General features: G+C 41.5%; 1 protein-coding gene across 4 annotated transcripts in view; it reads left to right on the top strand.

Moving 5' to 3' along the window:
• Window positions 1-20,418, top strand: part of MFSD2B (major facilitator superfamily domain containing 2B) — a 36,582-nt gene extending 16,164 nt beyond the window's left edge. Inside the window, exons 6-14 of one of the 4 annotated variants that reach the window (XM_026068129.1) lie at window positions 1,680-1,858; window positions 5,089-5,179; window positions 5,277-5,398; window positions 7,836-7,919; window positions 9,332-9,412; window positions 13,655-13,764; window positions 14,997-15,140; window positions 17,249-17,425; window positions 18,495-20,418. In XM_026068129.1, the coding sequence (XP_025923914.1) occupies window positions 1,680-1,858; window positions 5,089-5,179; window positions 5,277-5,398; window positions 7,836-7,919; window positions 9,332-9,412; window positions 13,655-13,764; window positions 14,997-15,140; window positions 17,249-17,425; window positions 18,495-18,552 (1,046 nt within the window). In that variant the 3' untranslated portion in view covers window positions 18,553-20,418. Of the gene's footprint in view, window positions 1-1,679; window positions 1,859-2,852; window positions 2,914-5,088; window positions 5,180-5,276; window positions 5,399-7,835; window positions 7,920-9,331; window positions 9,413-13,654; window positions 13,765-14,996; window positions 15,141-17,248; window positions 17,426-18,494 lie in introns of all 4 variants that reach the window. The other 3 variants (XM_026068130.1, XM_026068133.1, XM_026068131.1) reach the window with 3 other exon arrangements.
• The last annotated feature ends 2 nt before the right edge of the window (window positions 20,419-20,420 follow it).

Genomic DNA, 20,420 nt, shown 5'->3' with positions numbered 1-20,420 from the left:
TGGTGTCCCAGATAAAGWTATAAACGTCTAGGTGGTGGTCTCAGCTGCGCTGCCTTTGCACTGCGTAGTCTGCAGTTTGGGTGCTCTGCAATGCCCATGTGAGACTGGATTGTGGCCAAACACTTTCGATCAGGTTGAGGCTAGGATTTCTGCCATCAGCCAGCACTTTTATGTGGATACACTGAACTTTAACACTGCTAGTCAGATTAGGTGTGAGATTTGGGGAAGAAGCGTGTTTTATTTTGTTCTGTTTTTGCCCCTCGGTTTATATTTATGTAACATGAAGCCTCAGATCTTCCGTTCAGAAGCATTCTCTGTTTGGGAACATATTAGCAGTTACTAAAATGATCCAAGACTCCTAGGAAGCCTCATTTTCCTTTGCCTCATTTATCTTCCATGGCTGCTTCTGGCCCCTGTTACTGCGCTGTCTGAACTCCTCACAATTTCTGTGTATTGCCCTCTTGTGAGGTGGAGAAGTACTGTCCCCTTACACGGATACAAAATGGATCCAAGGACACCTAGGAAGGCTGTGACAGAGGAAGGAACTTGAGTGAACCTGAACCTAGGGGCTTTTGAAACATTTCTCACTTCCCAGGAGCGTATGATAACCACCAGGGCACAACTTGMCCTGGAGCCACCAGTGAGTTGATGCATGTCATGGGGCCGGTGAGAGAGAATAATTAAAAAGAGGCCTGATGTTTAGGACAACGAGAAGACTATTCCCTAAGAAGGAGGGAGCGTTGGACCCTGTTCCTAATCCATTCATGCATTTGATGCTATAAACCTTTATGCAAAATTCATCGGTAGTCCTTGGAGCTAGGACAGGAATTGGTTTATCCGCTTGTGATGGGAATGCTGCGTATGGACATATCGCTTGGCAACAGGAGCAGGAGGCTTGAGATCTGTCAGTGTGAGAAAGGTCTAGAACCCAAATTACCACTAGACTGCGACTAGCCGCCTTGCTGACCAATCTCGAGTACGCGGAGCATGAGCTGGGTACCCACGTTTAGATCTTTGCATTCCTTCCTTGTTTGGTGGTACTGGTGAGTGAGTGATCTGAATCATTCTCTGAGGTCGAGGTGCCTAGTCCTGCGTGACGATGGCTTCAGGCAGTTGAGAGCAGCATCTGCTGTTTTCAAGAGCTTTACAGCTGTATTATTTCCAGCATAAGCCTGAGCTAAGTATCATTTCATTTTACAGTTGGAAAAACAAGAGGTCTGAGCAGATAAGTGGCTAGCAAACTGTTTCACAGAGCTACTGTCAAATCCAAGATAAAAAGTCTGATGTGATGGCTCCTGTTCCTGCTTTGGAAAAATGGCATTCAACATTTAAAGTGTAGTTCAGCTGTGGTCCTCTAGGTGAAAGGTTTCTATGCTATCCCCTTGCCGCTCTGAATCCCAGTCGCATATACCGCGCAGCCTCTATGAAAGAGGCTCTTCTGTAGAGTCTTCTAAAAGCTGAACAGAAAATAAGTGGCAAAACTGACCTTCTTTGATACTATTCTGTTACTGACCTTTCAGTTCTTCTGTTTTCCATATTGCTTTTTCTGCTTGTTCCCTATAAAACAAAATTGCGTTGCTTTTAAGAGGTTGTTCTTTAGTGAGATAAATGAGCGGACTTGTGAACAGTGGAGAAATGAAGTTTTCTTCCTCAATGCACGTTTGTGCTTCCTTCTGAAGGAATGACCATGGAGGTGCTTGGGACCTTGATTGGAGCTGCACTCCAGGGGCAAATTGTGGCCAGTGCTCATGTCTCTCATCACTGCACCATGAATCTCTCTGTAAACACAACCAGCCATTTCATCTCCCTGCATGACGCTCCCAGCTTTCCTGAGCCCTTAGACCCCTTGTCTCATCAAGTAAGTGTCCCTGGGCGCACGCAAACATCACTTGGGAAGAGGGGCTTGGGGGGAGCTGGACTGGGAAACTGCCATAAGCAGGGCTGCTCCTCTCAGTGGCTGTGCCATTCGATAGCTGACTAAAGTGTCTGTGAAACTGCTTGTTAGGTAACTTCTAGTGTGTGTTTTAACAAGCCACAGAACAACATCCCTTCTTCGTTTTTAGCTTCTAGTGGGCATTAGCTCAAAGCAGAAAACTAGTGTGCTATTACAGCTGTGCGAATTGTGGAGAGGAGCAGCTGGGAGAGCTGCGGAGTAGGCTGAAGTTTGTTGCTTTATGTTATAATCACCACCTTCCACTTTCGCATCTCCTGAATGGCATTCAAGGGAAAAAACACATGATTTTGATTTATTTTCTTTATATCTAACCACGTGTGTTTTTCTGTCCTTTTTGAGGTAGGAGAGACATGGAGGAAGGAGCATGACAATGAGCTGAATATCAAGTAGTTTTTTCTTTGAAAAAAATAGCAAAGATGTGTATCCTAAACTAGCCAAAGTTTGTAGGTAGAAGTAGTATCTTTCATTAAACTAGCTACCAAGACTAGGAAAAAAAGGACAAGCTTTTAGACACACAAACGTTTTTCAGATCTTTTTCTGTTTCGAACCTGAAGAACTGGCAGTGTGCCTGAAAGGTTGCCTGCTTTTTTCCAGCTATATGGGTTGGTTTAATTAAAGATATTACCTTGTCCTACAAATCTAGTTTTGGTTATATCCTTAGAACATCATTCCTACAACTTTAACACTAGCTCAGTTTTGCAAACTTACTAAATCAATTGTTAAAAAGAAATGTTTCTTTGAATCTGTGTTTATTTCTTTTGTTTTCCTCATTTTACTTCCTTATTTACATGCAGGTGTGTACTCATTTGCTGTCAGGTTTTGCTGTTTGTTTGTTTTGTGGGTTTTTTTGTTGTTTTCTCCTTCTCCCACTGTTGTGTCAGCCTCTCCTGTTTTGTAGGTGAGTAGTAACCCATGGATGAGAACGGCCTGGATTACGGTGTCCAACCGTTGTCCCATGGGTAAGGTTCTGTTCACTGCTTGTTTGCTACTGCCCTTTCTCCCAAAGAGCCCTCAGGCATGGGCAGAGGCCATAGTGTCAATGAACTGCTCTGGAAACCCTCCCCAGACCTACCACCCTGTTTTGTGAGGACCACAGTCTTTTGCCTTTGACATGACCTGGCACCAGTTTGGTTGTATTATGGGAGTGTGCGTGGCCACTGAGTTGCATGGGGGAGCTGCTGGCATGGCATGACAGGGCACTTGCCTCTTCTTCACACGACAAAGAGTGTGCACCTAACTGGTTGACTGACAGGAGATGCTGAATGTTGGTTGTAGGACTGAGGGACATAAAGTTAGAAGTTGAGGCAGGGCTAGGTTAAAGTACCTCCATCAGCCTCAGTTAAAAAAAAAAAAAAAGGAAGTTAGAGGATGCCAAATCTTGATTGCTCATGTATGAGCCTGACCTTTTTTGTCACAAGGAGTGATTCTTACGTTGCTGTAGGGCACACCGTGTTTAAAAGCAGACCTTACGAGTGATTGCTCGTTTGCTCATTATTAGAGAAAGGAAATGGAAGAAAATGATTATTTTGCATCTGAAGTTGTTTCTGTATAGGACTTTCAACTGAAATGCACAGTTAAGGGAGTGGATCTTTCCTAGCAGAAACCAAGCATGGACAAAGCATACGGTTCGTAAATGGGCTAACAAATTTTGTTTAGGGTCAGAGAATCCCATTTGGCCTGTCGTGAATAGCCTTAATAATTTGAGTGGACAAAGCTCAAATTACTCTTAACCAAGCCCTGTGAAAGAAAGCCTTTAATTCAGTTGCTTTGAGAAGAAATTTTGAGGTAAACAAATTAACTAATGAATAGGTACAAAAATTATAATTCACAATAAATCCTTTACTTATCCTTTTTTTCTGCTTCTTCTGTCCTGGCTAGGCTGCTTCTGAGGCTGAAATTACCTCGTTTAAGTGAATTCAGGTATCTGCACTATACTGCAATCTTAGTCAACACGACTCGTAACATGTAGTATAAATTACTCTGTGATTTAATTTATAGCTCAGACATCAAAAAAAAACCCTTTATCCCAAATAAAGAATAGCACTGCATTCATTTATTTCACCATGTCCCTTTCTGAAATGTAATTATCTTACAAAAGTTGCTGTCTTGAACATTGTCTAAACTTAAGTGGTTCATATAACTAATTTTGCATCTGTACTAAATGACCTTATATTTGACAGTACATTCTTGTAATTACATGCCCATTTTCCAGCTGGTTCCTAAATTTATAATCCTGTCATTTGCAGCATATTAATGAGAACTTGGAATTAAATTTTCCTATCAAATAATCAGTGCGTCACAAAGCTCTATATCCAGCACTTACTTATCTTTTGTAACACAGTATAAATTATTACAGAATACTAAATCAAAATGTAATTTTAAAGCTTACCTCAAGAATCAGTGTAATCAGAGTCTGAAGTAGTAAATGTGATTTGATGGTGCAGGAAGTATCCTTTGGAAGGTTTGTTCCCTAATAGAAAGCAGAGGTTTCTTAGTTTGCTTGAGTATTTCATTAAGCATCTGGAAAAATAAGCATGTGACGTACCATATTCTCAAAGTATTGTCCTGAAAGTAAGCATGTTTTCTATATTCATTAAAACCTGAAGTAAGATTTTATTATCGCTATGTATCAGTTCAATAACTGTAGTAATTATATTTACGTTGGTACTGAGGCCTTTTATGTCTAGCGTGAAGATACTCATTGCAGTCTGTAGCTAGATTAACTGGATTTAGAAAAATTTGGAACCATTCTGTGGATGCTGCACGTTTCTGATAAACGACTGTATATCTACAGCTAGTCTCAACATAAACAAGCTTTTAAGCATGTTCTGGTTACTGACACAGTAGTCCTTTTGTTCACAGCTTTTTTTCTTTTTTTTCTTTCTTTCCTTTTTTTTTTTTTTTTTTTTGCTGGAAGTATATACTTATGTGCCCTGGACTTATCCTGAAGTAGCTGTTTATAAATGAATCGCAGAAATGAAAATTTTTCAGATAGGTAAAAGACAGACAGCTGGCAGTATGAAGAGGGGCAGTTCTTCAATTACAGAAGACTCACCAAAAAGAGACTGAAATTTTCCATAATGCCTTGTCATTCTCCTGTCATAATTTCAAATATGTCTTTTTTCTTTTCAAAGGCAAAGGTTTATATGATTGCAGCAGGGGTTATAGTAGGTGTGTATCTTCTTGGAATTGTCATTTTTTTCCTTGGAGTAAAGGAAAAAGATGGTAAGATACATTTACGTATGCCTAGATTTTAATAATAATTTTTTCATATTTAGCTCTGGAAAATGTTATTTTATTTTATTTTTTCTGCTCCTCTTAGATCCTTACGCCTTAACTTCAGACAGAGCAATTCCTTTTTGTAAGGGGCTTCAACTCACCATGAAGCACGGTCCATATGTGAAACTTACAGCTTCATTTCTTCTCATTTCGACAGCAGTTCAGGTAACTTCAGACTCTCTAAGTCTGTTCGCTGGCCTCGTTCCAGTCCCAGCCTGGGAGAGTCTGCAGCGGCTAGAATGCAAATAACCTTTGGCTTGTGACTCGAGGTGGTGATCTAGGGGGGGCAGTGCCTTCCCCTACAAGTCAGTAGGGAACCAGGACCCTTCTTTGGTGCCTGGGGTCCAGTGCAGCTGGAGATGATTCCTTCAAATGAGAAGGAAAACCAAAGTCCTGACCGTTTAAAGATGGCTTTTTTCGTAAAAGGTGAGGAGCTAGTGCCGGTGACCCAGATTGGGTCATTATATGCTGTCCATCTACAGTCTCCTGTGGTTTCAGTTGCTCAGAGAATGCTTTTTCTCTTCTCTCTGTTCTTCTCTATAGTGTGTGCAGCTTTAGGCCACTGCCCTTCTCCTTTGCATGGGTGACTGTTCTCTAACAGTGGCTGAACTGGTTCTTATGGAGTATTTTGTGATGGAGGGCGTTAGGTCAGAGTAAAAAGATGTTCAGACTCAGGGGCAGGAAGTCTTAACTGTTTCAGAGCTAGGTAGAGCTAATTTTCGAATCAGGACCTACAGTCGAGTGTGGCCTTCCCAAAATGATGTTGTGTGTCGTCCCACAGAGAGATGCTGCAGAAAAGCTTGAAGCAACTCAATAGGAAACCCTTAGTCCAGTGGTCATTTTAAAGCAGGATTTTTTGAGTTACGTTCAACTCATTAAAAATGTGTTTATAATGTGACCCTTTCCCTACGTACCCATCAGTTCAAGTTGGCTTTGTTTTGGAAAGCATATAATATCCATGTTTTCATCACCAGACTGTTAGTCACATGAACTATTGATCTCAATGAGCACCAGGACAGAGGGCAAGAACTGGGTATGTGAGAGAGCAGTGCTGTGCTCAACAGCAGTCCTGGTGGATTAGTAATTTCCAAAGAAGAACTGCCATTCCCTTCCATACACCCAGTTGTGTTTATAGCAAAAACTGTTTAAAAGTCTGTTTGCCAAAGAAGCATCAGAGTTTCCTGTTGGCCTGAATTTGGGCACAGCTGGTAAGGCCATCTTTTATTGTATCGGTCAGTCCTTGCTGGAAGGCCCAAGAAAGAGAAACAATAGCAGAAGCATTTCTGCTCGCATGTGGGAGCTGCAAGCGCTTTGAGCAACAGTAGAGACAGGGAGAAGATGAAAGCAGATCCCTTGTGGTCCAGGCCATTCCAACTCTCATGTAGTCAATAAGGGTATGGCCCACATATGGTTGGTGGCAGCCAGCTACTTCTGACAACACCTGGAGAGGAAGAGATGTTCTCTTAGTCCAAATCTCTCTATTTTTCTTCTTGTAAAGGCTGAAGGGAAGGTGTGAGGGCAGGCAGAAGCTGGAAATACTGTGGCTCCAGTTCAGCTAGAACGTGCAACCCTTGCTGTTGTCATCTGGGGAGGGGGGGCCAGACCCAGTGGGTTTTGGTGAGTGGATTGCTAATGAGAAAAGGAATAGGCTAAGGATGCATTGGCCATAATCCTGGAGAGTGATGGTCTATATCTGAAATAAAGGTGGAGTAAGCTGGGCCAGAAGCTAGGGAAGGCTTTGGTGGTGATGGAGGAGGGATATATTTTGGGGCCTAATTTGTATACAGATGATGGCTGCTTATAATCTACAAGCCCACAAAGGAACAAGAGTTGGTCATGCTGCTGTGGCATGAGTATTAAATCCTCCTCTGTCGGTCCACTTGTTCAGAGTTGCCAGAGTTGGGCTTGAACCAGAATCTGATGTTGAGAATCCCCCTGAGTTCTGCCAAAGCATGGATGCTTGTTCTGCAGCCTGATCTCTCACTATAAAAGAAATGGGCCAGCTCCTCCCATCAACTGAGTACTCAGACTTGTGGAGATTTCTGACCCAAAGCTGCACTCCACAGCCAAGCTTTTATACAAAACCAGCATTTAGCTGCTTTACTACAGGAAGTTGGCATGAGAGGTAATTCCAGCTGAAGAGTAACTTGTTTCGGAGTCAGAGCTTCTAGTAAAAGATTTATGGCATTGTTGTGGAAAAAGAGGAACAATTTCTTACAATAGTCTGCAGCTGTGACTGTGACAATGACACAAGGCAAGCTTACAACACAGGACAGAGAGCCTTGAGACAGAATCCTCTCAGAAGCCAGTTCCTGTCTTCATCATTATGCCTCATTAGGAGCATGGTTTTCCTCTTGCTTACCCCAATTTTACCTGCACGTTACTCCAATGATAGCAGGAGAGTTACTGCATCTTTAAATTGTTGCAAATTAGGGAAGACTGGAACTCCCAAATCCTGCATTCAACAAATCAGTCACCAAGTATGTTTGGCAAGTATGGAGTGTAACGTCCTTTTGCCTTTTTTCTTCTTCCCTTCCTTCCCCATTCCCCCCACCCCCTTCCTTTTTTTTTGTGCCATCACCAAATGTCTTCAATTCACCAGCTGGAGCAGAGCAACTTTGTCCTATTCTGCACACATGCAGCTGATCTCCACAATCACTTCCAGTATTTAGTGGTTACCATCTTGGTGAGTTGTCTCTCTTCTCTCCCATATTTTTATGTGATAGCTGAATTTCACTGTGTTTTTTGGCACAAATTTAGCAGAAGACAGGAAGAATTTTGTGTGTGGACAGAGTTGTAAGATGCTACACCATCTTTTGCAGTGTTTGTTTGAAATAAATGTGGTGTTCCCTACTGCAACTTTTAAAGAATTAATGCCTTGGAGCTTTTAATATCTTCCTTGTTGCTTTTACCCATGAGTCACTTTCCACTCCTATAAAAGGCAAAAGTTGTTGTCAGAAAGGAGGTCTGGAATTTTAGTTCCTGTTTCCCTTTCCCCAGCCTGATATGCAGACAATTAAATAACTTTCCCGTGTGCACTCATACACATGAGCCTTCTAGGCCAGGCAGCTTGCAAGGATAAATATTTAAAATAACCAGAGACATGAAGATTCCTGTCTAGAATGATTGGCAGTGTGATAAAAAGACGTTTTCACCAAACCCTTTTTCTTGACACTCAAAGGTGGGATTCTGCTCTGCCTAGGTGATACTTATAACTCAATTACACACTGCTCCTGTAATGCATGCTTTACTTTGTTAGTAGAAAACTGCAGTTTTCAGACTTCTGACCAAAGTCCTCTTATAACAAGTGGAAAGTTTCATGCTGGATGTTTATCTGCTGCATATTTTAATGGTTTGTGTACACTTTGTCTAGCATATAGAATACTGCAGCAGTCATTTTCAGGGGAGCTGCTGCCTGATTCCTGACCTGTTTGGCACAGCAACTTTGTGTAATCATTTTAGGGGAACTTCATTTCCGCTTCTTGGCCCTGTCCTCCCACCATCTCTACCCTTGTTGATTCTTCCTTTCCCACATTGATCTTTTCCAATGATTAAAACCAAAAAGTTGACAACAAAGGATGACTCTTGAATATCTTGAGGCTCTACAAGTAATGGACACTAATGAGAGAGAGAAGACAGTACAATTAAAGACAGTACAAAGCGGAATATAACTGTAATAATGAGGTGACATTTGAATTTAGGTCAATTGCAAAACTGTCATTAGTAGCAGTTCTCCAGTGTTTGGTACTATGTTGTGTGAAGTTGTTGCTCTTACCAGGTGAGTAGTACAGTCTACGGTATGGTAATGTTGACTGTAAGTGAATATTTCTCATACGCATTTTTTTCCCAAGCATGTAGCATGAGATATATATACTACCTAAGAAGTGTATCTTGTGCCCCAGCTTTCTTTCTGTCTAGTGGGATAGGGCTTAACTCAATTATCATGAGTCAGGCTTCAGATCTTGAGGCAAAGGGCTTCAGCACAAAGTATGGCTATTTGCAGTAGGCTTGGATTTTAATGACTGTGCCATGTAGCTCTAGTATTTCATATATGTATTTAATTTAGTATATATATGTATAACTTTTCATCAATTCTAGGTATCAGCAGCTGTGAGCATTCCTTTCTGGCAAAAGATTCTGCAGCGATTTGGCAAGAAGTGTGCAGCATGCGGGATTTCGGTAAGCAAATCCTCAGGGGAAAAAAAATCTGCTTGTGCTCACATAATGTGACAATTGGAGCCTCTTCAGGAGCTGTTTCAAATGCTCGTAACCTCGAGCTGCAAGAAATTTGTTTAGTTTCAGAGTCTGTTTTAAATTATTATACTACATTTCACACAGAATCCGAGTTTTCAAGAAAACTTTTGAGAAATAGCCTGATGCTGAAGGGAGATCTCAGCTTCTTTAAGAATCTGAACAAGCTCTGCATTTCACTGCTGTCATAGAGGTGAACCCCAACAAAATTTTATAGGTTCAGATCCATGTTGCTTCAGGTGGAAAGATTATCTGTTGTACAAGGCTTGTATATGGTTCTCAGCTGACCAAATTTGTCATTTGGTCACAGAGGGGAGAGAAGTGTGTTCCATATTCTTCTCTAAAAAACTAAGCAGATGGGGGAGCCCACATCCCTGTGAGCAGAGATGGACAGTTATTAGTGAGGTATAAGAAACAGGTGACCTACCTGAGAAAAGAAGTTTAGTTTAACTTTGGCACAGATCTGCAAAGCCAGCTCAGCGAGCCTGCCCTGGTCTCTGATGGATCATTTTAAGTCCCTCAGTGCAGACAGGAGCAATTTTCCGTCATCATCCTCAGTGAGTCATTGTGTAGGTCTGTTCCTCCCCATTTTCCCCTGTTTACTTTTAATTGCTCATGAAAGAGGAAAGAAAGAAATTGGCTGCTTTGTGCACAAACAAGCACAAGGACTTGGAAAATCCAGCCTGAGGCTATATATTGAAATCTGAACAACTCCAAAAAGCTTGGGTCTGGTGACAGTTGCTGAATATAATGGAATAGCTAGTAGAATAGTTAGTTTTTGAAATAAAAATCTGTCTGTTGGAATGACTTCCACAGAATCAGAAGTAGTTTTAAAACGTAAGTTCCAAATATGCTGAATCGTTAGGTGTTCTGAAGCGAGCGTCTGGAATCCGCATCTAAGTCCCATCCTCCTTTCTTTTTACCACTTGAGCAAAGAGAATTGCCAAAAGCAATGTTGGACCATTGAGGGAATGCAAATTTCCTCCTCGGGTAATTTCCTCCCCTGCCTACTCAACTAAGAAAAATGCTTTCTTCAACCACCTTGGCTGTATAAATTCAGTTTAACATGACTGGAAAGTCTCTCAGCACCTCTGTAAATGTGGTTTAACTTAATTTTGCAGTTCAGTTGCTTCACTGTATTATGATCTAAGTGGGGGCTGGACTGAAAAAAACCACCTCTTTATTTCACCTTGTAGACATTTCTCAAGGGATTGTGAATGCTTCCTGTGTGCTCAGTGGTGGATTTTGTGTCTGGCAATACATCACAGGGGCTTCCTCTACTACCACCTTGTGTGATCTGTACAGATAATCTGTCCTCTCTTACTGTGGAATAAAATCACGTCATTCAAAGGTCCTATGTTTGTGTCACTGGAGAATGTTCTTCTGGGAGGGAGGGGAACGGGAGAAAACAGTTTTCTCCAAAACCTTATTCAGGTTTCAAGGTAAAGATATAATCTGAAAATTAGTTTTCTGAAAAGTTTAACACTGCTGCAAAATCATTTTCCCTTGTAAAGCAGTTCTGTGTCAAGGAGACCCCTTAAGTGTGTAGAGGCAGAGTAGATGGACAGCAGTAGTCTTGGATTCCTACCACTAGCATTGCTCCCTTTTCAGCCATTCCCCTACAAGAGATGACCAATGGTCTAAGTATTTACTAAGTATTTAAACTTCCTGGAAGTTTAGCCTAGACTCCCTGGAAATACAGGGTCATACCCAAGTAGGAACCTTGACAGCATCCTTCCCATGACTGGGTTGGTGCACAGGCTAAAATGTTTCTCTTCTGCTTTTTTTGCTTCTGCTACCATATGCTTCGTTGCATTGAGGTTGCCTGCTCTGACCTCATAAGGCAAAGTTATTTGGTGACTGGAAGTGGAGTTGCCAAGAGAAATCTTAAGAAGTGGAACAGCTCAGTCCTTTGCCCTTCTCTTTTCTGAATAGTTGGTTTGGTTTGTGGGTTGGGCAAGATGTTTAAAAATGGAAGATCTCTCTGTCTTGCGCTTGAGTGTTAAAGATTCTTGGAGATATTTTGTGTGTGTCTGTGCGTTTGGCTATTATTTGCGGGCCTAAATTTGCTATGCAAGAAACCTCACAGTCCTAGTTTCCGTCCTAGCCAGTACTAGCTTTCAACTATGGGTTTTGGAGGATTTAGTGTTAAAAAAAATAGAAATCTTTTGTCTCCTCACACATTTCACACATGCACAATTACCTGCTTGCCCTCTGTCAGCACTGTTCAGCATGGAGACATGCCCTTGGATGAATACTGGCCATGCAGCCCCCTTGCCACTCTCCCATCCCCATTTCTGCCATACATCCTAGCTGCATCTTCTCCTCACCTGCCCTTCGTGTGTCCAGCAATGTGCTACACAGGTCAGCACCACCCTCAGTATCCCAGTAGGGTCCCCTGCTGTAGTGCTGCCGGTGGATGAATGGAAGACACGTGGTCACTATAGGATGTCATTTTTTATAACTTGCAATGCAGCAACCCTGCGTCTAGGGAGCAAAGTGCCAATACAAGAGTATTTTTTGCTTTACAAGTAGGAAAGAATGAGATGCATTAGCTGTTTATTGCCACAGGAACACTGCCCCCATGACTGCACTGCCGTCGCATGAGTGAGACTTTAGGGCATTGTAGCCTCGGTCCTGTAGGTCGTGCTTCTCTTTCAGTAGAAAATTACAATTACAGTGATTATTATTATTGATCTAGAATTTTGTGCAAGTGCTTTGGTTTCTGAGTGGGTGCCCCATGTGGAGCATAAACGAGTCATAAAGTTTCTTATAGGCAACATAAAATCTTGTATTGCTGGAGTGCTCTCTTGTGGTGAAATAACGATTTTGCCACAACACTGGCCTAATGCAAAGATAATCTGTCTGTGCTAGGAACTTGCAGTCAGGAAAGGTTATTTTCTGCCTTCTTAGGTTAAAAGCAAATGACTTAGATGGGAAATGCATTTAAAACATAAACATAATGGATTAGACTCCAAGACTCCCAGAATCAGTTCTCTTGCAGAACTGTAAATAGCAGTGCTTAGGGGAATCACTCTCTGTGAAAGCTCTGCACATACTCGCAGCTTGGGAGCTGAGGGTATAGAGGATTGAAACACTTAATGTTAAACTAATCCCACATCACTAAAAAGCCCTGTAGGTAAGCCGCTGGTTCTGGATTCTGCATGTGCTGTGGCTGTGCCTCACAGGCATGGGAGATGGAGCATGGGATGGGTACAGGACAGCTGCCTGCATGCATTTAATCAGCATTTAAAATAGTGGATTTTTCAGTTCTGTGAGCCCTTTGCCTCAAGCTGAAGTTAAGGAAATCTGGTGGATTTAAGTACTGCCAGTAAACAAATCCTGAGCATCCCAAATTAGGTTAGTTTTGAGGCTAGCCTTCATGACCTGTGCACTGCAGTGAGCGCGTCTAGGTGTGTGGAGCGGGAGTAAGCCACGCTGCCTTCCCAGCGTTAGTTAGTAGCTGACTATCTAGATTGCTTTAAAGCAGACATTGGCAGTGAAGGTGTAACTAAACTCTTCTTCATTCAAAACTTGATTTGACCTGTGAAATAGGATATTTACAGTTTAAAATGACCATTAAGCCCCTGTCGCTCCCCCTGAAATGTAGTGTGCTGACATTTCAAGGCTTTGTCTCTAATAGGAAATTAAATAGTGCCACTGGCCTAGACCTAGTAACTGGAGTTTGGTCATGTCTGTTATTAAATTGTCAGAAAAATCTTAGCACAGGCTGATTAACAATCTCCCAAGAAATATCTGGACATAGTTTGGGAACTAGCCCGCTTCAGGGACTCTTCACAGTAGACATTTATATGGTGACTCTTCTTTTGGAAACTGTGAGAGTTTAGCTGTATGAATTGGCAAGGATCTGCCAGTTGGCCTCAGGGCTGATGAACAGATCCTTAGGACTGTTTAAATCACTAGTGCAGTTATAGACCTAATACTGCTAACAGAGAAGGCGGTAACACTGCTTGACCTATTTTTCTCTGATTCTTCTGGATAGTCAAACCAGGTAGGAAATGCCATTTCACCAAAATAGGTGAGGCGTTAGGCTTTTCTGTGTGCAAACTGTCATGTCACAACGCAGTCGGATATTTTGAAGGGAACCATCTATACACCATTAAATGCTGTGTACTGTAAGTAATATGTACTGTTTTTCTTCTTCCTCAGTGGATGATCCCTTTTGCAGTCATGCTGGTCACCATTCCAGACCTGATCTTGGCGTATTTTGTTGCCTTTGTCTCGGGCCTGAGCATTGCAGCATCTCTGCTGTTGCCATGGTAGGAGAATTTTGCATTTGGTGTGGGGAAGGGGCATGTCTGCGCACATGGGTGTACTGCATGGAGATCGCCTCTGAAAGAGGCAGAATCTGGCAACAGTCACTTCACCCGAGAATCTGTTTCTGCTTTTAAGATTGAGGCTGTTCGTGATGAAGTGTGCTTTTTGTACATAAGATAATTTAGAGGAAGCAATAATCTAAGTAGCCAAAGAACTTGTGATAACAGTAAATTAGTTGTTTAGGTTTGGTTTCTAACAGGACACTTGGTTTTCTACAGGAATGATGAAGTCGGATATTGCACACAAATCAATTAATGCTGAGCAATTAAGAACATAGCAGAGGAAATGTAAAGCAAGCTATGTATCCCTGCTGAGCAATCCTGTGGTACAGATCAAATGCAGGAGTGTACCGCAAGGATATGGGTAAAAGAAACTGAGAATTCAAGGTCCTTGGCTCTTGATAACAGAAAATATGTGGGGAAAAAAACTACTCAAGAAGGAGCAGGGTGGGAGATTTCTTCTCTATAGGAAATAATTACTGTTTGCATCAAATTGACCAGAAAGCAAGACTGTTGTTGAAAGCGCTGTTTTGCATTCCTCAGTCGTACAGTTCCCTGAAAACTGTGAAACTCCAAGAGATCAGGGAAATAGAGTTTAAGGCAGGCTGTCAGACTACATGAACTTTTCTGCACACAGGGTCAAAAATCCCTTTTTTCTAACAGTAAATCATGAAATGTTTTGAAAATAAAATGTCAATTTACAGTTGACTTTTGAGCTGCTTCCATTCTGATTCCCTATGACCAAAATCAGTCTCTGAAGGAGGGAAAATGGGCCCCATTGGTTTCTGAAAATTGTTTTGTTAGCTTGTCAAAAGAGTTATTTCAGAACAAGACTACTCAGAGATTCAGAGTCCCTTGAAATCCAAGAAACATTTTTTTATTTTCTTTTTTTAATATTACAACTTTTGCTTGAAGTGAAAGTCAGTCTAAAGTCACCTCCCAGCAAGTGTTTGACAGGTTGGTTTTTTTTAGCTTGTAATCTGTGGCTGTGCATTTCTTACAAGGATTTTTGTCCTCCTGTCAAGCAGGAGGACTTTTTGAATTGGATTCTCTCATATGCATAATTAATTACATCAATCAAATCTAAAAAAAAAACCAAAAAAAAACTTCCAGTAAGTTTAGACATTGAGAAGGGATTTTGGCTTAAGGTTTGCTCTTATCTTGCTCATCTCTAGGTCAATGCTGCCTGATGTTGTTGATAACTTTCGCCTGCAGAATCCTCACAGAAAAGGACATGAAACCATTTTCTATTCTTCTTATGTTTTCTTTACCAAGATGTCAACGGGAATTGGCTTAGGAATTTCTGCAGCAGGCCTGGAGTAAGTAATATTGTGTTTCCACTTAGTCTCTCTACGCTGAAAGTGTTATGAGGTCCTTTATCCTGTGGGTTTAATTGCCTTTTTCCATGTGCCTGAATGTGCTGGCAGCTCTAGTTGGCTGAACACTAAACATAGGATTGTCATCATCTAGGCCACACTGATGAGCATTAAGTCACTTACCCTAGCATGTTTCAGTTCAGAAATACCTGAATTCCTGATAGATTTTCTTTTTTCCAAATTAATCATGTAAATTTTAGTGGCTTATATGAATAAAGAATTGAACATAAAAGTTTAGCAGGTGCTGATACACCTGCTGATACAACTGTTTCGCCCAGTCCCTGTTGCATCTGGATTGGGTTATATCCATGAGCTTTTAAGTCGTTACACAGGTTGGAGTGCTCTCAGGGGGCCTAGTGGCCTGTTCAGCACTAAAAGGATTGCTGATTCCTTCATGAATTTAGGAGACTGGACCCTGAGCAGAGCGTCAGGAATAGAAATTTCCTCACAGCGCTGCCCATGACCTAGAGCCTGTCAATCTGGAGGATGCTTTGTGTTCTCCTCCTGCTGTTTGCCTTGTCTGTTCCGACAAGAAAGGCAGGTTGGGAAAAAGGTCAACTGTCTCCCGCCTGGCATTGGTATGTGACCTAGCAGAAAGGACTTTTGCCGGCAGCTGTCAGGATTCAGCAGATGTAGGGCACACGAGCACTCAAAGAATGGTTAGAATTCAGGTTGTCTACAGGACTGTTTAGCCCTTGGCTCGAAGTTGGGTTTTAGTAAACAGAATCTTTTGCTTCAGTGCCTTCAGCCAAAGTTGCCAACTAACAGGCAGTGCTTGGCTGAACATGTTTGACTCAGGAGCTTTGGATACTTACTGCTAACACCCTCACGTGCAAAAGGCTTTTTTTTGACAAAAGTTTTGACCAACGTTATTAAGTGTGGAGGTTAGAAATTGCTTTGCAAATTGATGAAGAGGACCACGCAGCTGGACAGCTCTTCTGGATAGGTGTTTGAAAAGAAGTAATCTTCACCACCAGGAACCTCTAACCTATTCTCTATGTGTGCAGGTAGTTTTTAAACTTTCCTTTGTTGAGATTAGTTTATCTGCAGCAGAATATCAGATCCCAGACTCTAGCCATGATTAAATTGCCTGCCATTACTGCTCTGGTTTGAAAACTGAAGAACCAAAATGACAGAAGGAAGGCTGAGTGAGGCCTACTCCATAAACCGCTCCTGGCTGTTCCTGTAACAAACCGTGACAAAATTTGGAAAAGATGCTAGAATACCTTTTCCCTCCCCCAAAATAAACAAAACCAAGTTTCCCTGTTTTTACTGACTATTTAGGAAGAGCTTCAAACAAACAAACAAACTACTTTTCACCAATTAGCTCCATTCCATTCCAGTTAGCGCCCAGTATTTTGCCAAAGTGGGAGAATGCAGAATACAGAGTGATGGCAAATGAGCTGCAGCTTTCATAGGTTTATCTTCCGAGGGAAACAAACTCATTCCACAAATTGGGGATGGGAATTCAAGTATATCAGCAGTTGTAGGACTGTGTGGAGTCCCTGAATCAACAAAGTGGAAGTGTGTACCTTGAGTAAATTTGTCTTTGTTGAGCAGAATGCTTAAGTGTGTGTTTAATTTGAAGTTAAGTATTCCGGCTGAAATTGGTCAGATTATTTGCATACTTCTAAAGCTGAGTCTAAATGATTTATTGAAAATTAATAGGAATCACATATCAAAACAATCTCCTTAAATGGGATTCCATGCTCCTCTTAATACTTAAATGCTATACAGTAGTAATGAATAAATACTGAGGTAATGCAGTTATCTGAAAGAGAGCGCAAAGATGAGATTGGGATAAATGGACAAAGCCTCCAAGCCCTATTGAAATTTTTGGGTAATTCCATGTTGACATCACTGTGATTAGGAGACACCAACAAGATTTGAAATGTGGGAGAAAAAAAGAAAAGAGAGATGTAGGAAGAAATGGGAGAAAAGTCTTAATGTGTGTTGGGGGAAAGGGAGTGACTTGGGAAGGGGGTCTTAAGAAGAGCAAATGTCTTTTACATTTGGACATATGCACGCCACTATTATTTCTATTTGTTTAGGTTTACCGGATACAAGCCAGGTATATGTAAACAATCCAGTGATGTGATCCTCACGCTGAAAATCCTCATTGGAGCAGTCCCTGCTATCCTCATCATTGTAGGTTTATTTATACTTCTCTTCTACCCAATCACAGAAGAAAGTCGGAAAGAAACAAAGCTTGCACTTGAGGTGTTAAGGTAGGTTTGAACTAGCAGCAAACTGCTGTAACACCAGCACAGCAGCTCATAGACATGCCAAGGAAAAATTACTAGCTACTAAATCACATCTCTGTATTCCTTAAAACAAAACAAAGCAACACATCTCTTGATTAGCTGAATTATTAACTGAGTACAACCATTGCATGCTCCAGTGTCTTACTTCTGTAGTGTAATACTACCTTGCTTAGAGGACCGTATATATGTTATATCTCATGTATCAGCTGCTGTGTTTTACTTTTCCTCTAGGGTGGTGCACGAAGCACTATTGTTATAGTGTTTCAAGTCAGAAGTAAAGAATATTCTGTCCAGATTAATTTCCTGGAGAAAAAGTGAATAGTTATGACTTACTTGTAAATAGAAGAAAATGGAATTCTTGAAAGCATTGTTGGTGTTTCTGGCACATGGGAAATGTCCAAACCATTTTGAGGAGCAGGAAGGAAAGAGAGAAAAATACAGGAAAGCTTTGAGCAGTCTTGTCTTTCTTTTTCCTCTCCTTTTCCCTCCTTCCCTCTCTGTCCCTCTCCCAAGAAAACCTTGTCTAGCTCAAAATCATCCACCTCTGACAAATGAAGCCCCACTATACTAAGAACACACAGAAGACTACTCTGTAGACCAGTCTATGCTAGTAGATTGATGGATTAAATGGTAGACTATGTCTGTCTTGTTTTTATCATCACAAATTGCTAGACTTGGAAATGGATTGAAATGCTAAGGGAATAATTCCAGTGCTTAAACATGGATATCTGGGACCATTTCATTGCCCTAAGGTATCCAAAATACCTTCATGGGGCTAGCTGATGTGACACAGGGCTTCTGAGACACTGGCTGCTTTCTTAAGTGGCAGCTGCAGACCAGAGGGGACAGGCTAAGAGGTCTAAAATGGAACTGGGTCTCTCTGTTTAGGTACTGTAGTCGCTGCCTGTAACAACCACATCTTGCTAGTGATTCTCAGTTGTCTTTGTTGTTTGAGAATGCCAAGCTGTAGCCTGTTCAGTTAGTAATAAAATACAGAAGTCTGCTCACATATGATTTGTTCTGCTTTTTACAGAAGGAACCATAAAAGCACAGAAAACCTTGATGAACATGGAGAGGACACCTTGGTGTGAAAGCTCTGAATGCAATGACTTTCCAAACTCAGCCTCACATCCCACACACAAATTCTCTGAGCATCTTCTGGGTCACTTCCCTGCTCTTGTTTTGTCACAAAGGATAAAGGATGGTTCTGATACAGTCAGTGATGAATTCAAGAGAGGACAGTAACCACTCAGTATATACATAACTTCATGCACTGTTCTAAAATAGACATTACAAATGTTCAGGAATAGTATATAAGCTATTGAAGTTTTGGGTTTTTTTTTTATGATAATGCAAAGCCAAGATCTTGTGGCTACAGGAGGTTCTATGGACTTAGGCGTTAAGGGAAAATAATGTAAATGGGATGTACTGGGCAAATTTTAACTCAGTGGGATACATCCTTCTGACCTGAACTGACTGTAATCTTTGCTAGAAAGGGTAGTCTTCATCACCTCTGCTGACTAATTCCTGTGTGATATCTTTCACCCTCAGAGGCTGGGGTGGTTTTCAGACATAATCTCTACATTTAAATTGCACACTAGTATGTTTGGAAAGCACTTTGGAATCCTGAAATGTGCTACATAAAGTTAGGATTTAGTTTCTTTTGAAATGAAGCAAACCACAGATGCAGACGTGTTTTGAGAATTTTTCTCACAAAGAGTTATTCTGAAAGAGATTTTGATGCAATTTAACTTTATAGATTTTATGTGAAACATAAGCTTACATTTCCAGTTACTGTTGATCTGGAGATCCTTGTTTGACACCTTTAAACTGGTCTTTGCCAGAATGTGAGTACTTGACATTTTCAAAAATGACATCTCCAGTCAAAGTACCCCAAATCAGTAGTCCTTTCCAAAAAATTAACCTATGCAGTATGAATTTCCGCAACTTTGGCCTTAAGCAATCATGGTACTCATCCATTTCTCATGTGGTGTAGGCTCTCTGCCTCACAAAACACCAAAGCATGGCTGTCAGTCTCCGCTCGCGCACAGTGTTTTATAATAACGAGGCCACACCTGACTTGTAAATGGTGATTTTTTTCAGCCAGGGTTTTCACTGTGCATTAGATACCTCAACTGAAACCTCATTTCTACTATGATTCACACTGCAGAACACATTTTGTAGATAAAAGAAACAGCTAACTTCAGGCACTTTCTGGGGCATTTAAGTTCAGGCTCCAGCCACTGAGCTTTTTCGGTAGCCAGTGGAGAGACCGAGCAGCTGATTCCCATACTGATACCCCAGCGGCTGATTCAAAGCACGAGCTAAAATGACGAGGCTCTGAACACAGATATCTGAAGTTGGAGGGGAGAGTGATGAATCCAAGAGTTGAAGGCTCGTTAATGTAAGGCAATTAGTGTAGCACAAGACAAGAAACAAATGTGCAGCACACTGGCTTCTCTGTATCAATACAGGGGGTGTCTTTATGTTGTACCAGAAGTGCCTTTAGAGGGACGGCTTGCTGCTGTTTGGGAGCACTTGCTGGAGGCGTCACCAGAGGCAGTTACCACAAACAGTTTGCTCCAGGCCATCTGGGAAGTGACTGATGGTGCTGGGACTGGAAGCTGGGAAGGCTTTCACAGAAGGATGTTGTGAAGTAAAATCAGTGCATCCACTGGGTGTCTCATTAAGTTTAATAATGAAACCTTTTCAGGCAAGTTTGAAGTCTAAGGCCTAATGAGCTGTCCTAATTGAGCAAAGCACTTAAGCCTGAGTGAGCTTTTAAGGCTGTATTTTGGTGCTCCTGACTGGAGTGTGGGGGGGTGAAAGAGTTAACTATGTTTAAGACTTCTGCTGAATTGATACCTAAGGCTGTTTTTTTAGTTTCAGTCTTGAAAAAACAAGGTTTGTATGCCTGGGGCATCTGTGTTTGCAACAATAAATAAGTCTGTTTACAATT

The sequence above is a fragment of the Apteryx rowi genome, unplaced genomic scaffold (genome assembly GCF_003343035.1).
Source record: "Apteryx rowi isolate R43461 unplaced genomic scaffold, aptRow1 scaffold_269, whole genome shotgun sequence".
Lineage (NCBI taxonomy): Eukaryota > Metazoa > Chordata > Aves > Apterygiformes > Apterygidae > Apteryx > Apteryx rowi.
The sequence above is the reverse complement of the archived record's forward strand: the minus strand, read 5'-3'. Positions and strand labels throughout refer to the sequence as shown.